General features: G+C 43.6%; 2 protein-coding genes across 3 annotated transcripts in view; one reads left to right on the plus strand and one right to left on the minus strand.

The window, feature by feature from the left end:
- Positions 1-20,975, minus strand: part of ATPSCKMT (ATP synthase c subunit lysine N-methyltransferase) — a 216,449-nt gene that overhangs the window by 14,576 nt on the left and 180,898 nt on the right. The window lies entirely within an intron of this gene.
- CCT5 (chaperonin containing TCP1 subunit 5) lies at positions 385-13,096 on the plus strand. Its single transcript, XM_079983625.1, has 11 exons — positions 385-597; positions 1,504-1,564; positions 1,655-1,819; positions 3,776-3,974; positions 5,295-5,487; positions 5,917-6,066; positions 7,668-7,787; positions 7,870-8,055; positions 9,573-9,710; positions 11,985-12,165; positions 12,846-13,096. The coding sequence occupies exons 1-11, from the start codon at positions 493-495 to the stop codon at positions 12,971-12,973; spliced, it is 1,626 nt and encodes a 541-aa protein (XP_079839751.1). The 5' UTR covers positions 385-492; the 3' UTR covers positions 12,974-13,096.

Genomic DNA, 20,975 nt, shown 5'->3' on the forward strand with positions numbered 1-20,975 from the left:
GCCCTCTCCCGGAGAGAAGGCGGCGGCGGCGGCAGCAGCGGCAGAGACAGGAGTCCATCATCTCAGATGATGGAAGAGGTGCTGACAGGGGCTTGTTTTTGTTGGGACTTATTTGTATTGGATGCGGGTCCGTTATAAGAACTGCGATCTTCGTGGCGCATGTTGGTTCGCTTCCTTGTAAACCGCCTCGCGTAGACCAACACAGGAAGGCGGTATACAAAAGAAGCGACGTAGATGGGTTAAACACGTAGCGTAGAAAGGCTTTCGCTTTTAAGCCGGAAGTTTAGATGGTAACCCCTCCCTCTATCTCTATGACGGTTGGGCGTGACCGTAGCGCATGCGCGCTCGCGCCTCTGCCCCAGACGCTTCCAGAACCGTTTGGGCGAGGTGCCCGTCGGGAGGTTCTCGCGAGACGGGAGCGGCAGCGGGAGTTGGCGTTTCCCTCACGCGGCCGCGCCGAGGCCTCCGTCCCTTTCTCTGCCTCCCGCCGCCATGTCGGCCATGGGGACTCTGGCCTTCGACGAGTACGGGCGGCCCTTCCTCATCCTCAAGGACCAGGAGCGGAAAAGCCGCTCCACCGGCATAGAGGCCCTCAAGGTACGCGGCCGGCCGGCGGGCGGGCGGGCGGGGCCGGCGCTCGGCTTCACAGGCCGATCCTGGTCCTGCCAGAGCCGCCTCTCTCCCTCCCCTGGCGGGCTCAGCAGGGCGGCGCGCTGGGCTCTCGCTGCTCCTCGCTCCGGCCCCCCTCAGCCCCCTCCCCCCAAGGCCGCCCCTTCTCTCTTCCCGCTCCCCGCAGGCCGCCTTGTTTCATTTCCCCCGCCCCCCCCCCCAGGGGCCTGCGGACTTTTCCCGCCGGGCCGGTCCACCGTCCCTCAGACCTTGTGGGGGGCCGGACTGCAGTCCTATGACCCAGAGATGCATTTCAAATAAAAGGACACAGTCTGCTCATGTAAAAACACGCTGATTCCCCGACAGTCCGTGGGCCGGATTTAGAAGGCGATTGGGCCGGATCTGGCCCCCGGGCCTTGGGTTGCCTACCCATGTTCTACACCTTATTTTCCCCTTCCCGTCCCTTTCTGTTTTCGTCACTCTTTGGAGCGTTTGACAGAATTGATCGGGATCCTTGACGATCCAGAGGGACAGGAATGTCGTCACACTGCACTAACCGTTTGAAAGCTTTTGGGGGGGCGGTGAACGAGAGAGAGCTCCTTTCCTTTCATTTTGAAAGTTTCGGAAAGGAGCTAACACCCTGCCTAGCAAATACTCTCCATGTTCTTAGAGACACAAAAATGATGCAGTCATTCAGGTTGTATAATTCATCTGTATGCACAGATTCAATTATAGAAAGAATTATATGAATGGTTACATTTCTTGGTGACTCTTATGTTATACGTCTATTCCATTTAGCTAATGAAATATAAAAAAATTAAAAAGAGGCAGCACTGTCTCCATCTCTGTTCTTGCAAGATTTTGTAATACTAGTTCTGTACTTGTGTTTTATAGTCTCACATATTGGCAGCTAAGGCAGTAGCCAATACTCTAAGATCTTCGCTTGGGCCCAATGGTAAGTATAATTATGTTATAAACCTTTAAATCTGCTGTGTTAAAATGCTTTTCTATTCATACTGGCATTTTGTTTCAATATTTGCTGCAGGCCTTGATAAAATGATGGTTGACAAGGATGGTGATGTGACTGTGACAAACGATGGTGCCACCATCTTGAATATGATGGATGTGGACCATCAAATTGCTAAACTTATGGTTGAGCTGGCGAAATCTCAGGATGATGAGATTGGGGATGGGACCACAGGTGTTGTTGGTAAGATTACTGAATCTTATGTGTTGAAATTTTGTAACTTTAAAAGTGATTTCAAGTTCCTTATAAAAAATGCTAAGTTTGACAGTAATGACTAAGTATTATATGTAACTGGTACCTCGGTTTTTGAACACTCCATTCCATGCGGCTTTCACTGAGTGCAGGATACTTTGAAATAAAATGAGTTTTATTTAATGTTCAGTATGTTCTATAAAGGGACGTGGGTGGCGCTGTGGGTTAAACCACAGAGCCTAGGACTTGTCGATCAGAAGGTCGGCGGTTTGAATCACCATGACAGGGTGAGCTCCCGTTGCTCGGTCCCTGCTCCTGCCAACCTAGCAGTTCGAGAGCACGTCAAAGTGCAAGTAGATAAATAGGTACTGCTCCGGCAGGAAGGTAAACAGCATTTCCGTGCGCTGCTCTGGTTCACCAGAAGCGGCTTTGTCATGCTGGCCACATGACCCGGAAGCTGTATGCCGGCTCCCTTGGCCAATAAAGTGAGATGGGCACCGCAACCCCAGAGTCGGCCACGACTGGACCTAATGGTCAGGGGTCCCTTTACCTTTAAGTTCTATAAAACAGAACTGGCACTGGGTGATGTCCAACTTTGTCATACTTGAAATACAGTGGTGTCTCGGGTTACAGATGCTTCAGGTTACAGACTCCGCTAACCCAGAAATAGTACCTCAGGTTAAGAACTTTGCTTCAGGATGAGAACAGAAATTGTGCAGCGGCGGCAGCAGGAGGCCCCATTAGCTAAAGTGGTGCTTCAGGTTAAGAACGGATCTCCAGAACAAATTAAGTTCTTAACCCGAGGTACCACTTTAGACCCATACAAATTAATAAACTTAAATCCATTCATTTCAGTAGGTCTAATCTCAGTAACACAAAAGTTTTGTGTTCCATGACCAATGATCTTTTCCCAAATTTTCAAAATGAAAAAATGTAAGCATCTTAATCTTCAAATTGGCAGCACTGGCCAGTCCTCTGCCTCCAGAATTGTATCAGCGGGAGCAATTTGTTTCTGTAGGATGGAGCTTATTTTCTGATGGAATAATGCTTTATAAAGCTATATTTTATATTGTTTATTTTATGTATGGGTTAATTTGTGTTATATTGACACACTGCCTTGATTTTATATTTTACTCTTGCTATTATATTGGATATTACGTTTCACATTCTATATAATATCTCATTAAAAATGTTTTTTGGAAATTATGAGACTAGGGCAACTATTACTTTGAATTGGACATCTTTAGTCATTCTACCCTATTTGGCTTCAAAACCCTATAAATACCTATTTACCTGATCATCTGATTGTAGCTGGTAAAATGATTTCCAAGTTATTGTTCAATATCAAGTTCTTGTAAAACTGGAAGATTTAGGTTTTTCAGTTAGTTGGTATTCAAAATATTCTAATTGGTGTGTGTTGGCAGGTATATTAATAAAAATATTCATGGACTTGCTTGCACACAGCTGTCTTTAGGTGCCAGGAAAAACATTTCTCACCTCACAAGCTTTTGGCTAATTAAACCGTGTACAGTGGTACCTCGGGTTACATACACTTCAGGTTACAGACTCCGCTAACCCAGAAATAATGCTTCAGGTTAAGAACTTTGCTTCAGGAAATCTTGCTCCAGAAATCTTGCTCCGGCGGCGCAGCAGCAGCAAGAGGCCCCATTAGGTAAAGTGGTGCTTCAGGTTAAGAACTGTTTCAGGTTAAGAACGGACCTCCGGAACGAATTAAGTACTTAACCTGAGGTACCACTGTATTGGCTTTTAAACTGCGGTGGGGGTATTATTTGTTTGTTATTATGATATGTAGTTTTGTGGTTTTATATTGTAAACCACCTTTTGATCTTCGGATGAAGAGCAGTATAGAAATTCAATAAATAATAATGGAGGTAAAATTGCCTATTAAAAAGGCAAAACGTTTTTGTTACAACTTTGCTTCTGCAGTTCTTGCAGGTGCTCTATTGGAACAGGCAGAGCACTTGTTGGATCGTGGTATTCATCCTATCAGAATAGCAGATGGGTATGAACAAGCTGCTCGCATTGCTATTGAGAACTTGGACAAGATCAGTGACAGTTTTCCTGTTGACCCAGAGAACCTAGAGCCTCTCATTCAGACAGCAAAGACTACTCTGGGCTCTAAAGTGTAAGTACACACTACTTCTTTTAAAAAAATTAATATTCCTAGGTATTGTAATTCTGCAGGCAAATTTCTGTTTGAGCTTATGGTTACTGAGAGTTGATTTATGCATTACATTGAGCACATGGTTTGTTTTTTAAGGCAATGGGTAATATTCAGCCCAATTACATTATACAGAGTAGATTCATTGTAATCAAAGACTGGGAAAGTGATGGTTGCTGTTGCTTCTGATCACTCATTTGCTCTTTTCATCTGGTAGGCTACACCTGCTTGTGTGCTCGTTGTTTTGGTGAGCAAAAGTAGGTAGTTACTGCTTTTTGGAAGAGCAGCTGCCAGAGCGGTGGACTCGTAATCTGGTGAACCAGGTTCGCGTCCCTGCTCTTCCACATGCAGCTGCTGGGTGACCTTGGGCTAGTCACACTTCTCTGAAGTCTCTCAGCCTCACATATCTCACAGAGTGTTTGTTGTTGGGGAGGAAGGTAAAGGAAATTGTTAGCAGCTTTGAGACTCCTTAGGGTAGTGATAAAGCGGGATATCAAATCCAAACTCTTCTTCTTACCTGCTTTTTTGTCCTTTTACTGTGTGGTGTATTGGGTAGCTTTGGGCTCATCAGGCCCACTCTCCACCAGAGTTCCATGCAGAGGGAGAGCAAAGGTAAACAAGTGAGAAGATGAAGTAACTGCCTCCATGATGAACCACCTATGTTGTGTCACCCAAAGAAAAGAGTGAGGAAGCAGAGACAGCTGCTTGCAATTTCTCTAGGTCAGGCATGGCCTGCATTGACAGGTTAAACACCCACCTGATGTTAGGTCACAAAGTTCAGCCAGACTTGCAAAAAAAAATGTTCTTTTGCAGCCCCAACTTTAATTCAGAGTCAAGACATGGCTGCAAGGAAATAATCAGAAACACGCTTAGAGTGCGCTTCTGATTCTTCATCCTTTAGTTGCAGCTTGAAGTTTTCAGTGGTGGCTTGATGTTTCCTATGTCTGACATCATACGACAGCCAAAGGTGGCTGTGGTTAGCTCAAAAAGACCTTGCAGACCTGAGGTTCTTCACTCCTCTACAGTTTGATTTTCTCTTCTCACTGATTTCTTCTGATAAGTTATTTTTCTTCAAAATAAAAGTGGTGGCATTGAGGAAAAGTGATTAACGTAATATGCAGTTTGATCATAAGTTTAAAGTGAGCTTGTGTCAACATAGTTTAAAGATTAATATTTATTCTGTGAGTTCTCCAAAATCTTCAGTAAGCCATTCGGGTCTACAATGTTTGATTTTGATTTTTAATTACCTGAATATTTTATAATGAAACTTCCTTTCATTTTTAGAATTAATCGTTGCCACAGACAAATGGCAGAAATAGCTGTAAATGCAGTGCTAACTGTGGCAGATATGGAGCGCAGAGATGTTGATTTTGAGCTGATAAAAGTCCAGGGCAAGGTCGGTGGTAGACTGGAGGACACCCAACTAGTAAAAGGTGTGATAGTAGATAAAGACTTCAGCCACCCACAGATGCCTAAAGTGAGTGACCTTGTTGATTTGATAATGGGATTTTGTCTTAGTAAACCTTGAGTTGTCTTATTGCTGCTTAAGTCCAGCTGTTTTTTTAAATCAACTCAAAATGTAATATTACAGTGGTACTTTGCGTTATAAACACCTTGGGTTGCAGACTCCGCTAACCTGGAAGTAGTACCTAGGGTTAAGAACTTTACCTCAGGATGGGAACAGAAATCGTGTGGCGGCAGGCCCCATTAGCTAAAGTAGTATCTCAGGTTAGGAAGGGTTTCAGGTTAAGAACGGACCTCCGGAACAAATTAAGTTTGTAACCAGAGGTACCATTGTATTACCATTATTATCTGGGGTGGTTTGTTCTTGAGGAAACCATTAATTTTTAATCTTTAAAACTTGAAAGTTTATTGCCCACTTTAACTCTAGCCCTTATTTTCCCAGGAACTTAAAGATGTTAAAATTGCAATACTGACTTGCCCATTTGAGCCACCTAAGCCAAAAACTAAGCATAAGCTTGATGTAACATCTGTGGAAGACTATAGGGCATTGCAGCAGTACGAGAAGGAGAAGTTTGATGAGATGGTGAAACAGGTTAGAATGATACTTATTTGTTTTAATATGCTAAAAGGCTTTTGAAAAGTGTCATAAAAATCTTCACTTGCATTTGACAATTAACACTCTTGCCAAATAGTACTGAAAGTCACCATTGTGTTCAGTGTTGTATATGTTGTTGTCATTTAGTCGTCTCCAAGTCTTCGTGACCCCATGGACTAGAGCACGTCTTCCACTGCCTCCCGCAGTTTGGTCAAACTCATGCTGGTAGCTTCGAGAACACTGTCCAACGAATCTTGTCCTCTGCCATCCCCTTCTTCTTGTGCCCTCCATCTTTCCCAACATCAGGGTCTTTTCCAGGGAGTCTTCTCTTCTCATGAGGTGGCCAAAGTCTTGGAGCCTCAGCTTCACGATCTGTCCTTCCAGTGAGCACTCAGGGCTGATTTCCTAAGAATGGATAGGTTTGATCTTCTTGCAGTCCATGGGACTCTCAAGAGTCTCCTCCAGCACCAGTGTTGTATATATTCCACTCCTAAAGTTTATATTCCACATGCAGGTTATTCAAATTCTTTATCAAAGGAAGCCAAATAATATAACCCATATATAAAAGCAGTTTTTGCATAATTCTGGTATTCCTAATCATGGGTAGGGGAAGGTGCTGTGCAAGACACTGAAACTTTGTCCCCATCCCACTAGATTGCTTATTTATCCACCTCTGTGGCTTGTGAGATTTCTAAGCATAGTTTTGCAATCTATGTTTAAAGTTTCTAACGTTTAAAGAGAGGTGTGTGTGGAAATGCGCTTCTGCAGAATTTCTGTATGCACTTAGCCCAGATTATACTTCTTGCAATACTAAAAGGAAATTGAACAACATTTCTGAATTTCCTATTTACAGCAAGGTTTATCTTGCATAAAATCAGAAGTTTAATGATGTCACAGAATCGTCTTGGAGTAGCTTTGAAGTGGATATGCACTTGATTAGGATTTAGAAGTGAGGCTGATGTAAGTTGCACTCAGAGTTGGAAACCAGTGTACTGTATTCACTATTCATGACTAAGCCTCTTGATTTTCAATGAGTCTGTTCTGAGTTTTGCTTTGTTGGATACCACTCAATGCTTCTAAAGCTGGGAGTAAAATTGTGAACCAGTGCTTCCCTGCCCACTTCTTACTTTTATGTACTTATGAGAAGCTCAAAACTAACATTTCAAGTCAAAACGGAAGCTGACCAGCATGTGTGAGTCTGTACTTTTTTGAGATCTATGACTCCACCTAGCTGTGATTGGTCAAACTATGGCGCAGGACCAATTCATGTTTCCTTTTCTTCCATCCATCTCCTGTGTAGCAGCGGTAGGCATTAAGCTTTCGAGCCAGGCCTCTACCGTTGCAGGAATGTTAGCATGAAGGCCCTTCCAAGCTGCACATTTATTTGATGTGCACCACAACCGGGGGCGACCCCCAAAACAGCTAGGGAGACAGCTTGCCATAGTTTTTAGCACCTCCATGGGTGGTGAATGTAACTGGCATCTGTTCAGGGCTGCCCCTATTCATGCGGCTACTTACTGTAACAACTTCATGGTGAGTTCCAGCAACTATTTTTCTTGAAAAAAAGCACTGAATAAATATGTATGTATGTATTTTAGATCAAAGACACTGGTGCAACCCTAGCTATTTGCCAGTGGGGATTTGATGATGAAGCCAATCACTTACTGCTTCAGAATGAGTTACCTGCCGTTCGCTGGGTTGGTGGTCCTGAAATAGAAGTAAGTATGAGTCACTTGCTACTCCTTATTTTTCCCGTGTACTTTAAGGTTTGTCACTCATAGCTTTTCTGATTGCTTTCAGTTGATTGCCATTGCAACTGGAGGCCGTATTGTACCTCGTTTTTGTGAGCTCACACCTGAAAAACTAGGATTTGCTGGCATTGTCAAAGAGCTCTCATTTGGAACCACAAAAGACAAAATGCTTGTAATTGAGCAATGCAAAAATTCCAGAGCTGTGACTATCTTCATTAGAGGTGGAAATAAAATGGTGAGTGAGCTAATTTAATCAGATAGTGTCTGCAGTTTTTTTTCTGTTAAAATATTTGTACTGTTTTGCTTTGATCTGCCTTAATAGGAATTCCTAAGTTGTGACAAGAACAAGTAGTAATCATTTGTATGTATTAGTATGCCCTTATTAACCTTGGAAATAGGTGATGTAAGAAAAGTACCGTATTTTTCGCTCCATAAGGCGCACCTACTTTTTTTTGGGGGGGGGGATTCAAGGAAAAAAATATGCGGCTTTTGCGGGAGGTGGGGGAAGTGAGAGAGCCTTGCTTTGTCCCTTCCCCCACCTCCTGCAAAAGCCAGGGATAGCCGCGCAAAGCCTCTCCAGGGCAGTGGGATGAAAGCTCCCCACTGCCCTGCAGAGGCTTTGCGCCACTAAGGCAGAAGCTAAAACAGCTAGAGGGAGCGCTGCACAGCACTCTCTCTAGCTGTTCTGGCTTCTGGGGTAGCCCGCGAAGCCTCCGCAGGGCAGGGGGGAGCCTTCATCCCGCTGCCCTGCGGAGGCTTCGCGGGCTACCCCAGATCTGCTCAGGAGCTTGTCGGGGCTGGCAGGGGAAGCCCAGCTTTCCCCCAGCCCCAGCCCCAGCCCCAAAAAGTGGGTCGAGGAGCAGCGGAAAGGCTGTCACCCTTTCTTTTGATATACTATGGGTGGATAGTTGGCTCTTAATTCTGGATACCTTAAGGGTTTGTTTAAACATAACAGGTTGCATTAACATTGTGTTCTGCTTGCACAGCAGATTTTCACTTTTTCAAGGGAACTTCTCCATCCTTGCCTTTCCCCTGCAGCCTCCTGCACACCCTCAAAATTGTGATTACCTTTTTAATGTCATCAGGCCTTTCTACTGCTTGAATGTACCTGTTCTGCTCTTTACATGTTTTACTCCCACATGCACATCATGTTGAAATTAAAGAGTTTTATTTGTTTCACAGTGTTGTGAGCATAATTTTTATCCCACTTTTTGTCTTCAACCAGTGAACCTTCTAAAACTAAATTATCAAATTAATTTTGCCACTTTGAAATTAAGTTTGTAGACCTTCAGTAGAAGCATCAAAACTGAATAGTAGTGTTTTTTGCTCATCCTGAGTTGGACAGGAGAACTGCTGTCCAAAAGGAATTCTTGGGAGGCAGGAAAGGGCTGCAGTTCATACCTTTTGTGTGCTGTTGCTTCTGATACAGATAGAAGTAGCTGGAGGAGGGGTTGTGTGGATTTTTAGAACAGCAGTCCTACTCAGAAGCAAGTCTCATTCTATTCAGTAGGGTTTACTCAACTGATAAATGGAAATAGGATTTCAGCCTAACTGTTTTGATAGGATTTTTGGGTAGCCGTGCTTTTTAATTTTAAGCCACTAAAAAGAGTGAAACTGGGCAAATGACAGCAGTAAAATTGCTAGTGGAACCTGCTGTTCAAATTTTGTATGCTTGTTGTATTTTCTGTTTATTGGAAAAGTGCTATAACTTCACCTTTCTTGTGTGTCTGCAATTGCATTGTCTAATTGAAGATCATTGAAGAAGCCAAACGATCCCTTCATGATGCATTATGTGTGATCAGGAATCTTGTTCGTGACAACCGTATCGTTTATGGCGGAGGTGCTTCTGAGATCTCTTGTGCACTGGCTGTTAGTGAAACAGCAGATAAGGTAAAAAAGAAGTTAGTTGATATGCCATGCTGACCAACTGTACATTAAGCTTTCGTAGAACTACGGATGCTGCACTGCAGATCCAATTTTGTTTCTACTTGTGGTTTCTAGTCAAGCACCTGCAAATTTGCTGTTGTTGTTGTTGTTGTCGTTTAGTCGTTCAGTCGTGTCCGCCTCTTCGTGACCCCCTGGACCAGAGCACGCCAGGCACTCCTGCCTTCCACTGCCTCCCGCAGTTTGGTCAGACTCATGTTTGTAGCTTCGCAAACACTATCCAACCATCTTGTCCTCTGTTGTCCCCTTCTCCTTGTGCCCTCCATCTTTCCCAACATCAGGGACTTTTCCAGGGAGTCTTCTCTTCTCATGAGGTGGCCAAAGTCTTGGAGCCTCAGCTTCAGGATCTGTCTTTCCAGTGAGCACTCAGGGCTGATTTCATTAAGAATGGATACGTTAGATCTTCATGCAGTCCATGGGACTCTCAAGAGTCTCCTCCAGCACCTTCAAATAGCCGCACCCTATTCACTTCTGTATCCATAAGCAATTTTATGCTTATGGATTGGTACGGGTGAATTGTTCTCAGGCTGATAAAACTGCAATATTCTTCAGATGTGTAGTATCACTTTAAACCTAAAAATAGATGCTTGCGTGCTCCCACACAATAAATCTTCAAATTATTGGCATCTAGGCCCATCTCTAAAATTCAGTCACTGTAGTATATTGGAGTGTCAGACTTGAACCAGGAAAAAATGAGTTTAAATCCCATCTCAGTCATGAATTTGAATGGATGGCCTTGGACCATTATTTCCCCCTCTCATCCTCAGCCACCTGGCAGATTGGGAAAAGGACTGGATGCATTTTGATGGCAGTGGGAATGCTTTCTGGAGGGCCACATGTATCTCATTTTTTTAAGGGGAGGAGAGTTGCTGCTTTTCCTTTCTTCCTTTTGTTTTGCTTTTGGAGCTGTTCTTGAATTATAATTATACTAGTTTTTTCCTTAGCAGAGTTATCTGTTTTCCACATTTATTGGGCTGGGGTGTTAGCCTGCATGTATACAGACACCTCCTTGGATTATTATTTGTACTGCTTGCAGAACTGTTGAGTTGCTCATATAAATTGAACTCACTTGTCCTCATTGGCATAATCACCCAGCCAAATATGATTCATTATATGGCCTCATGACATTATATTCACTATGTGAGTCTTGAGTGGTTTGTTTTGTCCATGTAGCTAATATGGAGGTGGAAGAGAGAAGAAGCCTTTGGGGGCGGGGGCAGAGTACCAAAGCAGTTGCAAAGGGAAACTGGATCAGTAAAATGACAAATAGGCACACAGTCTAAAACCCTAACAATAAACAAAAAAACCCACAGTCCTGTTTCCCATAAAGTAAAGATACAATGTAAAAATATATAAAACGGGGCTCAACAGGTTATGCTCAGGTACATGTCTTTCTGATCACAGCGTCTAACAGCACAGCTCTTCATGTTTACCTAGCTGCTCCTTCTAACTGACTTATAAGGCTTCATATATAAGCAGTATAGCTGATGGCCGCTGCTGCTGGGAGCACTGCTGCTTCTGTTGTTCCTCTTTGGGATGGAATGCAGAACTGAAGCAGCACTTCCTTAGACTTTGCTCTTACTTCATGCTGTTAAACTTTAGGATAGATAAAATAAAAATGTTGGGTGAGGTAAAGCCAAAATGGTGTGATAGATGAGGAGTGTCAATATAAATTTAATAAATGGAAAAAAATGTCATGGTCACATGAAAAATACAAGCATTTTCAGGGTAATAGTGACTGGGTTTATGCACCAGAATTCAGGTTTATAAAAGTGAGAGAATCTCTTGAAGCTTTTATTCTGTATCATTCAGCATCTGAATTCCCCACTTATTAATATTCAATATTTCTTAATATTTAATACAGTAATTAAAATCAAGTTTAGATTTTTATGTAGTAGCTTCGGTTTTGAGGGTAGGGAAGGAAGCTATATTTTGTCAGCTGGAAAAACATAATTCTCTCTATAATGTCACTCCTCACTCCGCAAAGATGGTTACAGCTACAATCCTGTTAAGTGGAGAAAGATATAATAAAGTAGGCAGTTAAGATTGAAAGGCACATCTCATAAGCAGGTTCTTGTAGCTAAACGTCTTGTGCAGCCTGTGTTCTGTTTGGTTGTTTTTTTTAAAAAAGAACAGCATATATTTTCAGGTAAACAGTTATTAAAACATAAAGCAGGCTCTGTTTTCGGACTTCTTATTCTGTGATACTTGTTCTCCTAGTGCCCATCACTGGAGCAATATGCCATGAGGGCTTTTGCTGATGCCCTCGAAGCCATTCCAATGGCACTTGCTGAGAATAGTGGCATGAATCCTATACAGACAATGGCTGCAGTGCGGGCTCGGCAAGTGAAAGAAGAAAACTCTGCTTTGGGTATTGACTGCTTACGCAAAGGGACAAATGGTACGGACCACAAGTGCCAGCATTATTTTCAGATAAGTGTCAGTGAATGTAACGATTGTTATTCTACTGTACGTAATTTCTTAGAAACACCTGAATGTCATTAATATTCTGAGCTTGCCACCCACTCCAAAAGATGGGCTCTTCAATTGGATTTAGTGAAATAGAGTGGCATTCCTTTTGTGCCATTGACATTCCAGGGGAGATTCCATGGAGAATTGGGCTATGCCTTAGGCCATTTGTCTCTGAACACCAGCTGTTGGAAATCGCACATGGGGAGAGTGCTCTTGCTCTTAGGTGCTGCTTGGGGGCTTTCTATAGTCATCTGGTTGGCCACCTGAGAATCAGAAGCTAGCCAGGATGGGCTCTTGGCCTATTCCAGGTTCTTATAATCCCATACAATGTGATCTTCCCTTTGGGTCCTTCTAACTCTTCATTGTACCAGCCATTGGTCCTAAGGCACAGGCTGGATAAATGTTTCTTGAGTCTGCAGGCAACTCTAGTTCTGCTAGTTACTGCTCTTACCACTGTATAAAATGAATTGTTGTAACAAGAACATACATAGAAATCTATTCCTTGCTGATGCATAGAACAGATCTGTTTTCTGTGTTCTTGTATTGTGCTGGGAATGTTAAATAATTTTAAGTGAACGCAGTACATTCACATTTTCTTTCTCTTGGCAGATATGAAGGAACAACATGTTATAGAAACTTTGATTGGCAAGAAGCAGCAGATCTCTCTGGCTACTCAAATGGTTAGAATGATTCTGAAGATTGATGATATTCGCAAGCCTGGTGAATCTGAAGAATAAAAAATTAAACCTGACATGTTTCAATTGCAGTCGTCCCATCAGCCCAATTCCAGTGTTTTCTCGTAGGCCGTTTCTGTTTGATATACTTATTTACATCAATAAATAGCTGTTGTGGTGTCAGTACTTTTTCAAAAGTTTCATTGTTCTTTTTCTTAAGTTATGCTGGGTCCCAGCTCCTCTTATACAAAGATACTGTAGAAATAGAAATGTTAAATTGTTCACATTATCTGTAGCTTTTAATCTACTGCTCTCATTTCCTTGTGGTGTTAGTATAGAAAGTACATTAGTACATTTAGCACATTAGACTTGTATAACACTGTCACCCTAATTTTTGGATTTTAGCATGGATTGTATTAAAGTGGGCTTTGTGGAATTGTAACTGGGAGGAACTCGAAATAAAAAAAGATGTGGGTTTTGGAAGAACAGCAAAACAGAGTGCTTTTTTGGGGGGGGGGAGAATAAAGAAAAAAAAATTATTTCACCCCCAGGCACAGGGCTGGCGTGAGGGAAGCCCGAGCTTCCCCAGCCCCCACAACAGCCTGCTATCCACAAGCCTAGGGAGCCGCGCCGGTCTCCCCAGGCTTCCGGAGAGCTGGGTGAAGCCCAGGAGCGCTCTTTAGTGCGCCCCAGGCTTCGGAGTGCAGGCAGCTCTGCGCAACCCTTCGGAACCCTTCGCCCCATAGGACGCACACACATTTCCCCTTTATTTTTGAAGGGGGAAAAGTGTGTCCTATTGGGCAAAAAATACGGTACTTGCCTGTGGTTGCATTGGCAATCGTTGGCAGGGAGGGAATTTTATGTGACAGTGTCCTACATGGAAATGAAGCTAGGGGTCAGACACAGTGCTTAGGCACCCCACAGTGTCAGCTTCCTACGTGGCAGATTTATACCGAGGATTCTGGCGTATAAGACGACTTTTTAACCCCGGAAAAGGTTAAAAAGTCGGGGGTCGTCTTATACGCCGGGTATGGGCGGCATGGAGCGGAGCCTCCCTCCCGCTGCTGCTGTGGCAGCTCTGAAGCAACACCAGCCAGTGGCGGGCTTCGCTCCGCGCCGGGAGAAGGCCGCCCAGCGCAGAGCCCATCCCCCGCTGCTTCAGAAGCAGTGAGCGGCGGGCTCCACTCCACGCCAAGTGGCTTTCTCCCAGCGCAGAGCTGCCCAGCGTAGCCAATTTGGGGGGTCGTCTAATACGCCCAGTCGCCTAATACGCCAGAATCTATAGTACATTTTGGGATGGGCCAAGTCATTGAAAAGCCTCAGTCCATAGGTGGTGGTGTACTGTAGAAAATTTCTGGTAGCAGACTCCACCACAAGGAGGCAGAGTATGGGTATCCGTTTGCTTTACACTACACTCTAGTCTTAGCCAAGCCCTGCTTTTCCAAAGCCAGAAGGGTTAGAAAATTGCCACCCTGAGCTGAATAAGAATATGAAAGCCATATGCAAGAGTAGATTATACAGATGCCCCCCCCCCACTTATGCAGGGGTCACATTCTGGACCCCTGTGGGTATAGGTGAAGTCACATTAAGTGGGGAGCACCCACTAGAAACACTCTAAATGCCTATTTTCCCTGCTGTCTCCAGTCCAGACCAAAATATCTAGAGTTGAAGCTCTGATAGCTGCTGGAGGATGCACAGGAAAGCAGGAGCGAGTTGTAACTGACCACAAATAAATGGCTTAAAATTTGTGCATGCCCTGACTACAACTGTGATTCAAAAGTCAGCTGAGAGATTATTTCAGAAGTTGTTATCTCAGGGTTGCCCCCCTATGATTTTTCCCTGCTGTTGACCCAATTTGTATAAAAAGGAGTCTTGCTTTGCCATTCCTCACTTCTTGGCTTATTTCTATCTGACTTAATCTTTTTATGAAATTGTGGACTCCAGATTTTGGACATAACAGCCCAGCTGCTGTCTATATCAGTAGTCTTCCAACAACTTCAGATACAGGATTAAACCCACCTGTAATGTTCAAAATGTTTTGCATGTTTGCATTTTGATTAGAAGAGGTTAGGTTGTATCTGGACACGTTTCTTCCTAAGGCTGATGGATTTCCACTTCACGCGGCCAAATTTTGTGTCTTCCACTGTAACAATTTCCAGAGGGGTTTATCTTTAAAAAATTTAAAGACTAACAAGACTAACCTATGTCTGCCTAGTTGTGTGTCTTCCCTCCATGTGATCAGCATTAACAAAAGGGTGCAGAGATTCAAGTGCAGATGGCAGCAGCCTTGGCAGAGGATTAAGAGGCAACGAGCAGCAACAAGCCTACATTATGGCAACATCTAGTGGTGATTTAAATTTAGTAATTGGGTCTCCTCTGCTCCCCCCGGTACTGTAATTTGTTTAATTTGCCTTTATTCGGGTTAGAATAGATTAGAAACAAAATTAAATCTTTACTCTTCCTGGTTCCCCACATCCATTAAGTATATATTATTGATAAAATAATTGTAGATAAATTCAGGTAGTATAGATCTGGGAGGAGGGGTTCAAACCTGGCGTCCAAAGGCAGGCCTCTCTAAAACCACAGAATTGTAGAGTGGTGGAAGGGATCTTGAGGGTCATCTAGGCCAGCCCCCTGCCATGCAGGAATATCAGCTAAAGCATGCATGACATTCTGGCCCTCTTCTCAGAAGCAGCCTTACACAGCATTTCTTTGATTCAAATTGCCCCCAATCTTCGCTACTATTTAATTAGAAAATAATTGGCAATGGATGACTTTTGATGTGGTGCTGGGGCAGCTCATTGGGACCAGTCTTGTTAGGGCATAGATTTATTAATTTTGTGGCTGCATGAGACAGCTTTGATACATGCACAAATATTAACTTTTAAGCTTATGTAGGTATAGGAAAACACATGATCATAGGGACCACCTCTAGGCTTGTTTTTAGTATTACATCTCTGTATTATGTCAATCAACATTTGATGATCTACTGGTCAACAATAGAAAGTGTCCTTTCATACTGCATCACAGTGTGGTACGCTGGTTTGACATCAACTGATAGGAAGTGCCTACAGAGGGTGGTGAATACAGCACAAGATATTATGGGCTGTCCTGTGAATCCGCTGGATGAAATAGAAGAAGGTTGCCTCAGGAGAGTGCAGAAAATTCTCAGGGATGATTCACACCCTGGCCGGCACTTTCTTGATTTCCTGCCCTCGGGCAGAAGATACAGAAGCATGATTAGTCGCACCAACAGGGTAAAGAACAACTATCCGTGGGCTGTTGGGCCACTGAATGAAAAGATAACAACAGGGCAACTGACTTTCGGGTTTGGTGGGTGTGCGTTAGTAAACGAGGGGAATTAAGACTAAGAGAGCCGAGTGGGGGGTGCTTGTGTAATCTCACTGTACAGTGGTACCTCGTGTTACATACGCTTCAGGTTACATACGCTTCATGTTACAGACTCCGCTAACCCAGAAATAGTACCTTGGGTTAAGAACTTTGCTTCAGGATGAGAACAGAAATCATGCTCCGGTGGCGCAGCAGGAGGCCCCATTAGCTAAAGTGGTGCTTCAGGTTAAGAACAGTTTCAGGTTAAGAATGGACCTCCAGAATGAATTAAGTTCTTAACCCGAGGTACCACTGTATACAAGTTGTACAAGTGACAATAAAGTATTTCAATTTCAATTATGCTGGACATAAGTAATTTATTTAGAAGTATTAACCATTACAGTGGAACCTCTACTTATAACCATAATCCATTCTGGAGATCTGGTCATAACTAGAAACGTAGAGGCGCACTTTTCCATAGAAAAAACAAAATAAAAAAATTCCTTCCAGTAGCACCTTAAAGACCAACTAAGTTCTTGGTATGAGCTTTCGTGTGCATGCACACTTCTTCAGATACACACTTTTCCATTACATAGAAAGTAATGGAAAAGTTAATTGATCCGCTTTAGACAATGAAAAACACCCCCTAAAACAGCAATTTAACATGGATTTTACTGTCTAACGAGACCATGGATCCATAAAATGAAGGCAATAATCAATGTACTGTACTATAAAATAAATAAGACAGTACTGTATTGTAGATGAAAAAAATTAACTTTTTTTTCTTACATGCACTGAGGGTGAGTGGGCTTACTTGGCTACAAGCTGGGGGTGGGGCAAGGGTCAGTAAAGAGCTGATTCACTTCGTCCAGGTTCACTTTTTTTTCTTGCCAGGCCAGGGTCTTCTCTGGACTTCCTCAGGTTAGTTCCTTGGCGGGGTTTGGGGCTGCAGTGCGCCCTGCTGTGCCTCTTGCAGGCGGCACCTCTTCCACAGCTTCGGGGGTGGCATGGGGGCCCTCTCCCCGGCAGCAGAGGCCTCAGCGCTGCTCTGCAGCCGGCTGGGTGAGCTCTGGGCTGCTGGCAAGGCCTCTGTTTGTATCCAGGGGAAAGTTCGTAAGTCGAAGCACCTACTGAAGGTCGTAATGTAAGAGTCATACGTAAGTCGAGGTTCCACTGTCTTGGCCTCCACAGTCGCCTACAGACTCGTCGTTAAAACCGTGTTTATGGAAGACAATCTTACTCAGCTATGAGTGATTGCCAAAGAAGAATTTTAACTAGAGCTGTCAGGTTTCTGGAACAGAAAATGGGTACAAAGAGTCAGAGAACATTATGTACTTAGACGTCAAGCACATTCATGAAAAGTAGATGGAAATTATTTTTTTCTGCTCCTCCCAGTCACATTCTCAGCATATTTTTTCTGCTTCTCCCTCCTTCCAACTCCCCCCACCAACTACTTGGATCTTTTCAGGACAACCTTCCGAAACCAGACCTATAATTAATTGAATTCAACACAGATTCCCTTTTCATATTGACAAAAGTACCAAAACTCTGCAACTAAAGTCCTGAAATATTTTGTGGTTTTCTGTCTTAGGAATTCCTATCAGCTTGTACTGAAAATGTCTCACATAGTCCCTCTGCCTCATTTGATAAGTCCAAATGAAAGAAAGGATCAGACTTTGCTTCTGATTTTTGCGTCATGTATACTTTGGACAATCTTCACATACTCCATATTGCCCTAAGCTGTGGTGGAGAGTGCTGTATGCTGTTACCAGTGCTGAAGCGAGATTTAACTAAATGTGAAATAGGGATGGCATCTTGTTCTGAGCCTCAGGCAGGAAATTTCATTGGACTGGCCTTGGAGTCCAAGACTATAAGACAGTAGCGGGTTCAATGGTCAAGAAGGTGGTTTTGGCCTGGGCTACAGAGGGAACTGAGGGGCTCATCAGCCCATGTAGGAGAAGGAAAACTGATCCTAAACCTCTGCTGCCTTGTGGGATATCTTTGGGAGAATAAAAGGCTGAGGAGTAAATCCCACACAATCCGGAGCGGAGTCCCTAAAACGATTGCACACCTCCTTCCGGCAACTCCTGCAGCCAGGCTGGTGTCAAAGGTCTCGCTCTGCTTTCCTTTGGACCCATCGGTGAGATCAGGAGGGGGCCTTGACCTCTGGGCAGCCCGGCCTCCAGGCCCCCGGCCCAGGCTTCTTCCCCGGGGCTGCTAAGGCAGCAGTTGGACTTCACCCGGCAGGCGCACTCCATTGCCTCTCCAGACTGTAATAGGAATTTTATGGTCTTAGATATATGGCAATGTTCATAACCGCACATACATAGATCACCACAGGAAGACCAACCTGGAACCATTTTGATTCCTAAACTGAGCAAATGTTTCTCTGCATGGTCAAAGTGGAAAAGCCTCCCCATTTTCTTTTCCTTCACAAATCCTGTCTTAAGGGTGTTTGAATAAGTATTTATCACTACAAAAGAATGGCCAGGCTCCTCAGGCAATCCAATCAAGTAACCTGCCAGACAGGAAATAAACAAGGATAAGAGAAAAATATTGAAATGTCTGTTTTAAGACCACCTTTTCTGTGATGTATCTGAGGGGTGGTCTTAGGTTACACCCCTTCTGTGATGTATGCATAATGTTTCTGTGGGTGGTCTTGATCTACAGGATGGGAATTTCAAAAGTCTTTATAAGCCCTTGCACAGCATTTTTCTGGGTCCTCCTCTCCTGCGTGTGAGGGGAGCACCCTGCTGTAACAGATTAATAAAGATCAAGCTTACTAGCTGCTTTGCTTCTCAATATTCTCTGGTTGGCCTCTGTTATTTTCTCCTACCAATAGGGAACCTATGTAAGGACTCTATATGGGCTCTTGGATACCCCATAAGGGAAAGGGGCATATTTTATATTTACAACAGATGGCGACCATGCACGAAGGGACTTTTGGTTACCCGGATTCTGGGAGCGAGGAAGGACCGGTGATCCAGCGCGCACCAGGCAGTTTGCCAGGAGGAATAACCAGTCCTCCATCGATCCAGGGTCTGGAAATAACTGGAGGTTCAGCGGGGTTAACCAGAGGAAACAATGCTTGATCAGGCCGGCCTTAAACAACCAGTCAAGAGATCGCAGGATCACCAGGAACAGCGCATGCGGAAGTGAGTATTAAGTAGGAAACACGGGTAGTGGGTTGGGTTCTCTAAACCACAACAACCAAAATTCTTTAACCCTTCCTTTTCCCTTCAAATCTAAACTTTCTACTTTTTTCTCTCCCATCTAACACTTGAAAAATTGCCTTCTCCTTTCTGTCCCCTCGATCTCAACACCAGCCCTAGCCCTTCGGAGTACGCCCAGGCAAAAGTTGTGTGTGACTTCTTTCATTTCTCTTCTACAGTCACTTCTTTCACTTAATTCTATTTGCCGACCTAGTCTCTCGGAGGGTGCCCAGAAAAGGTCGTGTTTTTTCTTCTGTACTGAAACTATAACTCCCAGGTGCAGCCACATCTCTGCCATGGCGATCCTTGTTAGAGATGACCTGTGAGCAGAGAACGCAAGGGCACCTAATTCCTTTCCTTCTTTGTCATTTCTGAGTCCCAATCTGGCACTGCGCTACGCAAGCGTCCAGTAGGGAACTCTCAGCTTAGATTGTAAGAGGCAGGAGGTTGCTGTGGGCTCCCTGGCTGAGTAGTGACCAAAGGGGGGGTTTGAGATCGCTGACCGCACTGTTAGCTTAGTAGCCAGGAAAGGCCAACAGCTGTACCAGCCTAGTAAGTCCGGCCAGACGAACGGCGGTGTGTCACAGTAGTAATTCTCGGAGTTGTCCAAATTGAGTCTACTGTGGGTTATTTATTGTGTTTCCTGAAAAGTGGGGATAAAACCCCGACTGCAGTATAAAAGTAAAAGTTAGCGCTATTAAAATTCTTAAAATGGGTGCACCTCATTGAGAAGAAATGAACCCACGGACTCCTGATGGGAAAGAAGCCTAGTTGGTGCTTACTTCCCGCCTGGACTCTGACAGTCCCCTTCAATTTGTGTTTAAGAAACGTTTTTCCTGTGTTTAAATTGGCCTCAGGTAAGATCCAGCAGCTGCTTATCTTAAAAGTGCCATCAAAAATAAAAATGCAAGCTTGCTTCCAAATTCTAAATCTAAGAAAGCCATGTTGAGCCTTATCAATCTTAAACAAGACAAAAATGAGAATGAAGTGTGCAAATGTTTGTTATTTGAGAGAGGCTCAAAAGAGAGTCTTCCTCCTTGTATGTACTTCATTAAGTATATGCCTATGAAAGTATGGTGTTCTTTCTAAGAAAATTGTTATTAAATATAGAGGTTTCCATAGCCAGCAATTGTCTATCTGAGTCCTGATATCAGTCTCTATAAGACTTCCTGGCCTCTTTTCTTAGAAAATGCCCCCCCCCCCTTGTTTCAGTCTCTTTCAGTTTTTTCCCCTTCTTACTTCTGTGCCAGGTAAATCTACTCCCGAGTAAGTATCCTTCAACAAGGAGATTGCAAAAAAAGGGGGGGGGCACAATCTTTGCTAAAGGTACCCTGCATCTCAATTTCTTATGTGTGGTAATTTTAAAAAATAAATAAAATAAAATAAAATCCTAATTAGGCTTACTATTCCTATGCAAGTTCAGGAAAAATTGTTCACTTTTGTATTCCTTATAAATCAAATTTATGGATGTTTTATTATTTGTAAGTGGTTATAGCAATTGAAATTACTGTATTTTTCGCCCT

The sequence above is a fragment of the Podarcis cretensis genome (assembly GCF_951804945.1).
Source record: "Podarcis cretensis genome assembly, chromosome: 7".
Classification (NCBI taxonomy): Eukaryota; Metazoa; Chordata; class Lepidosauria; order Squamata; family Lacertidae; genus Podarcis; species Podarcis cretensis.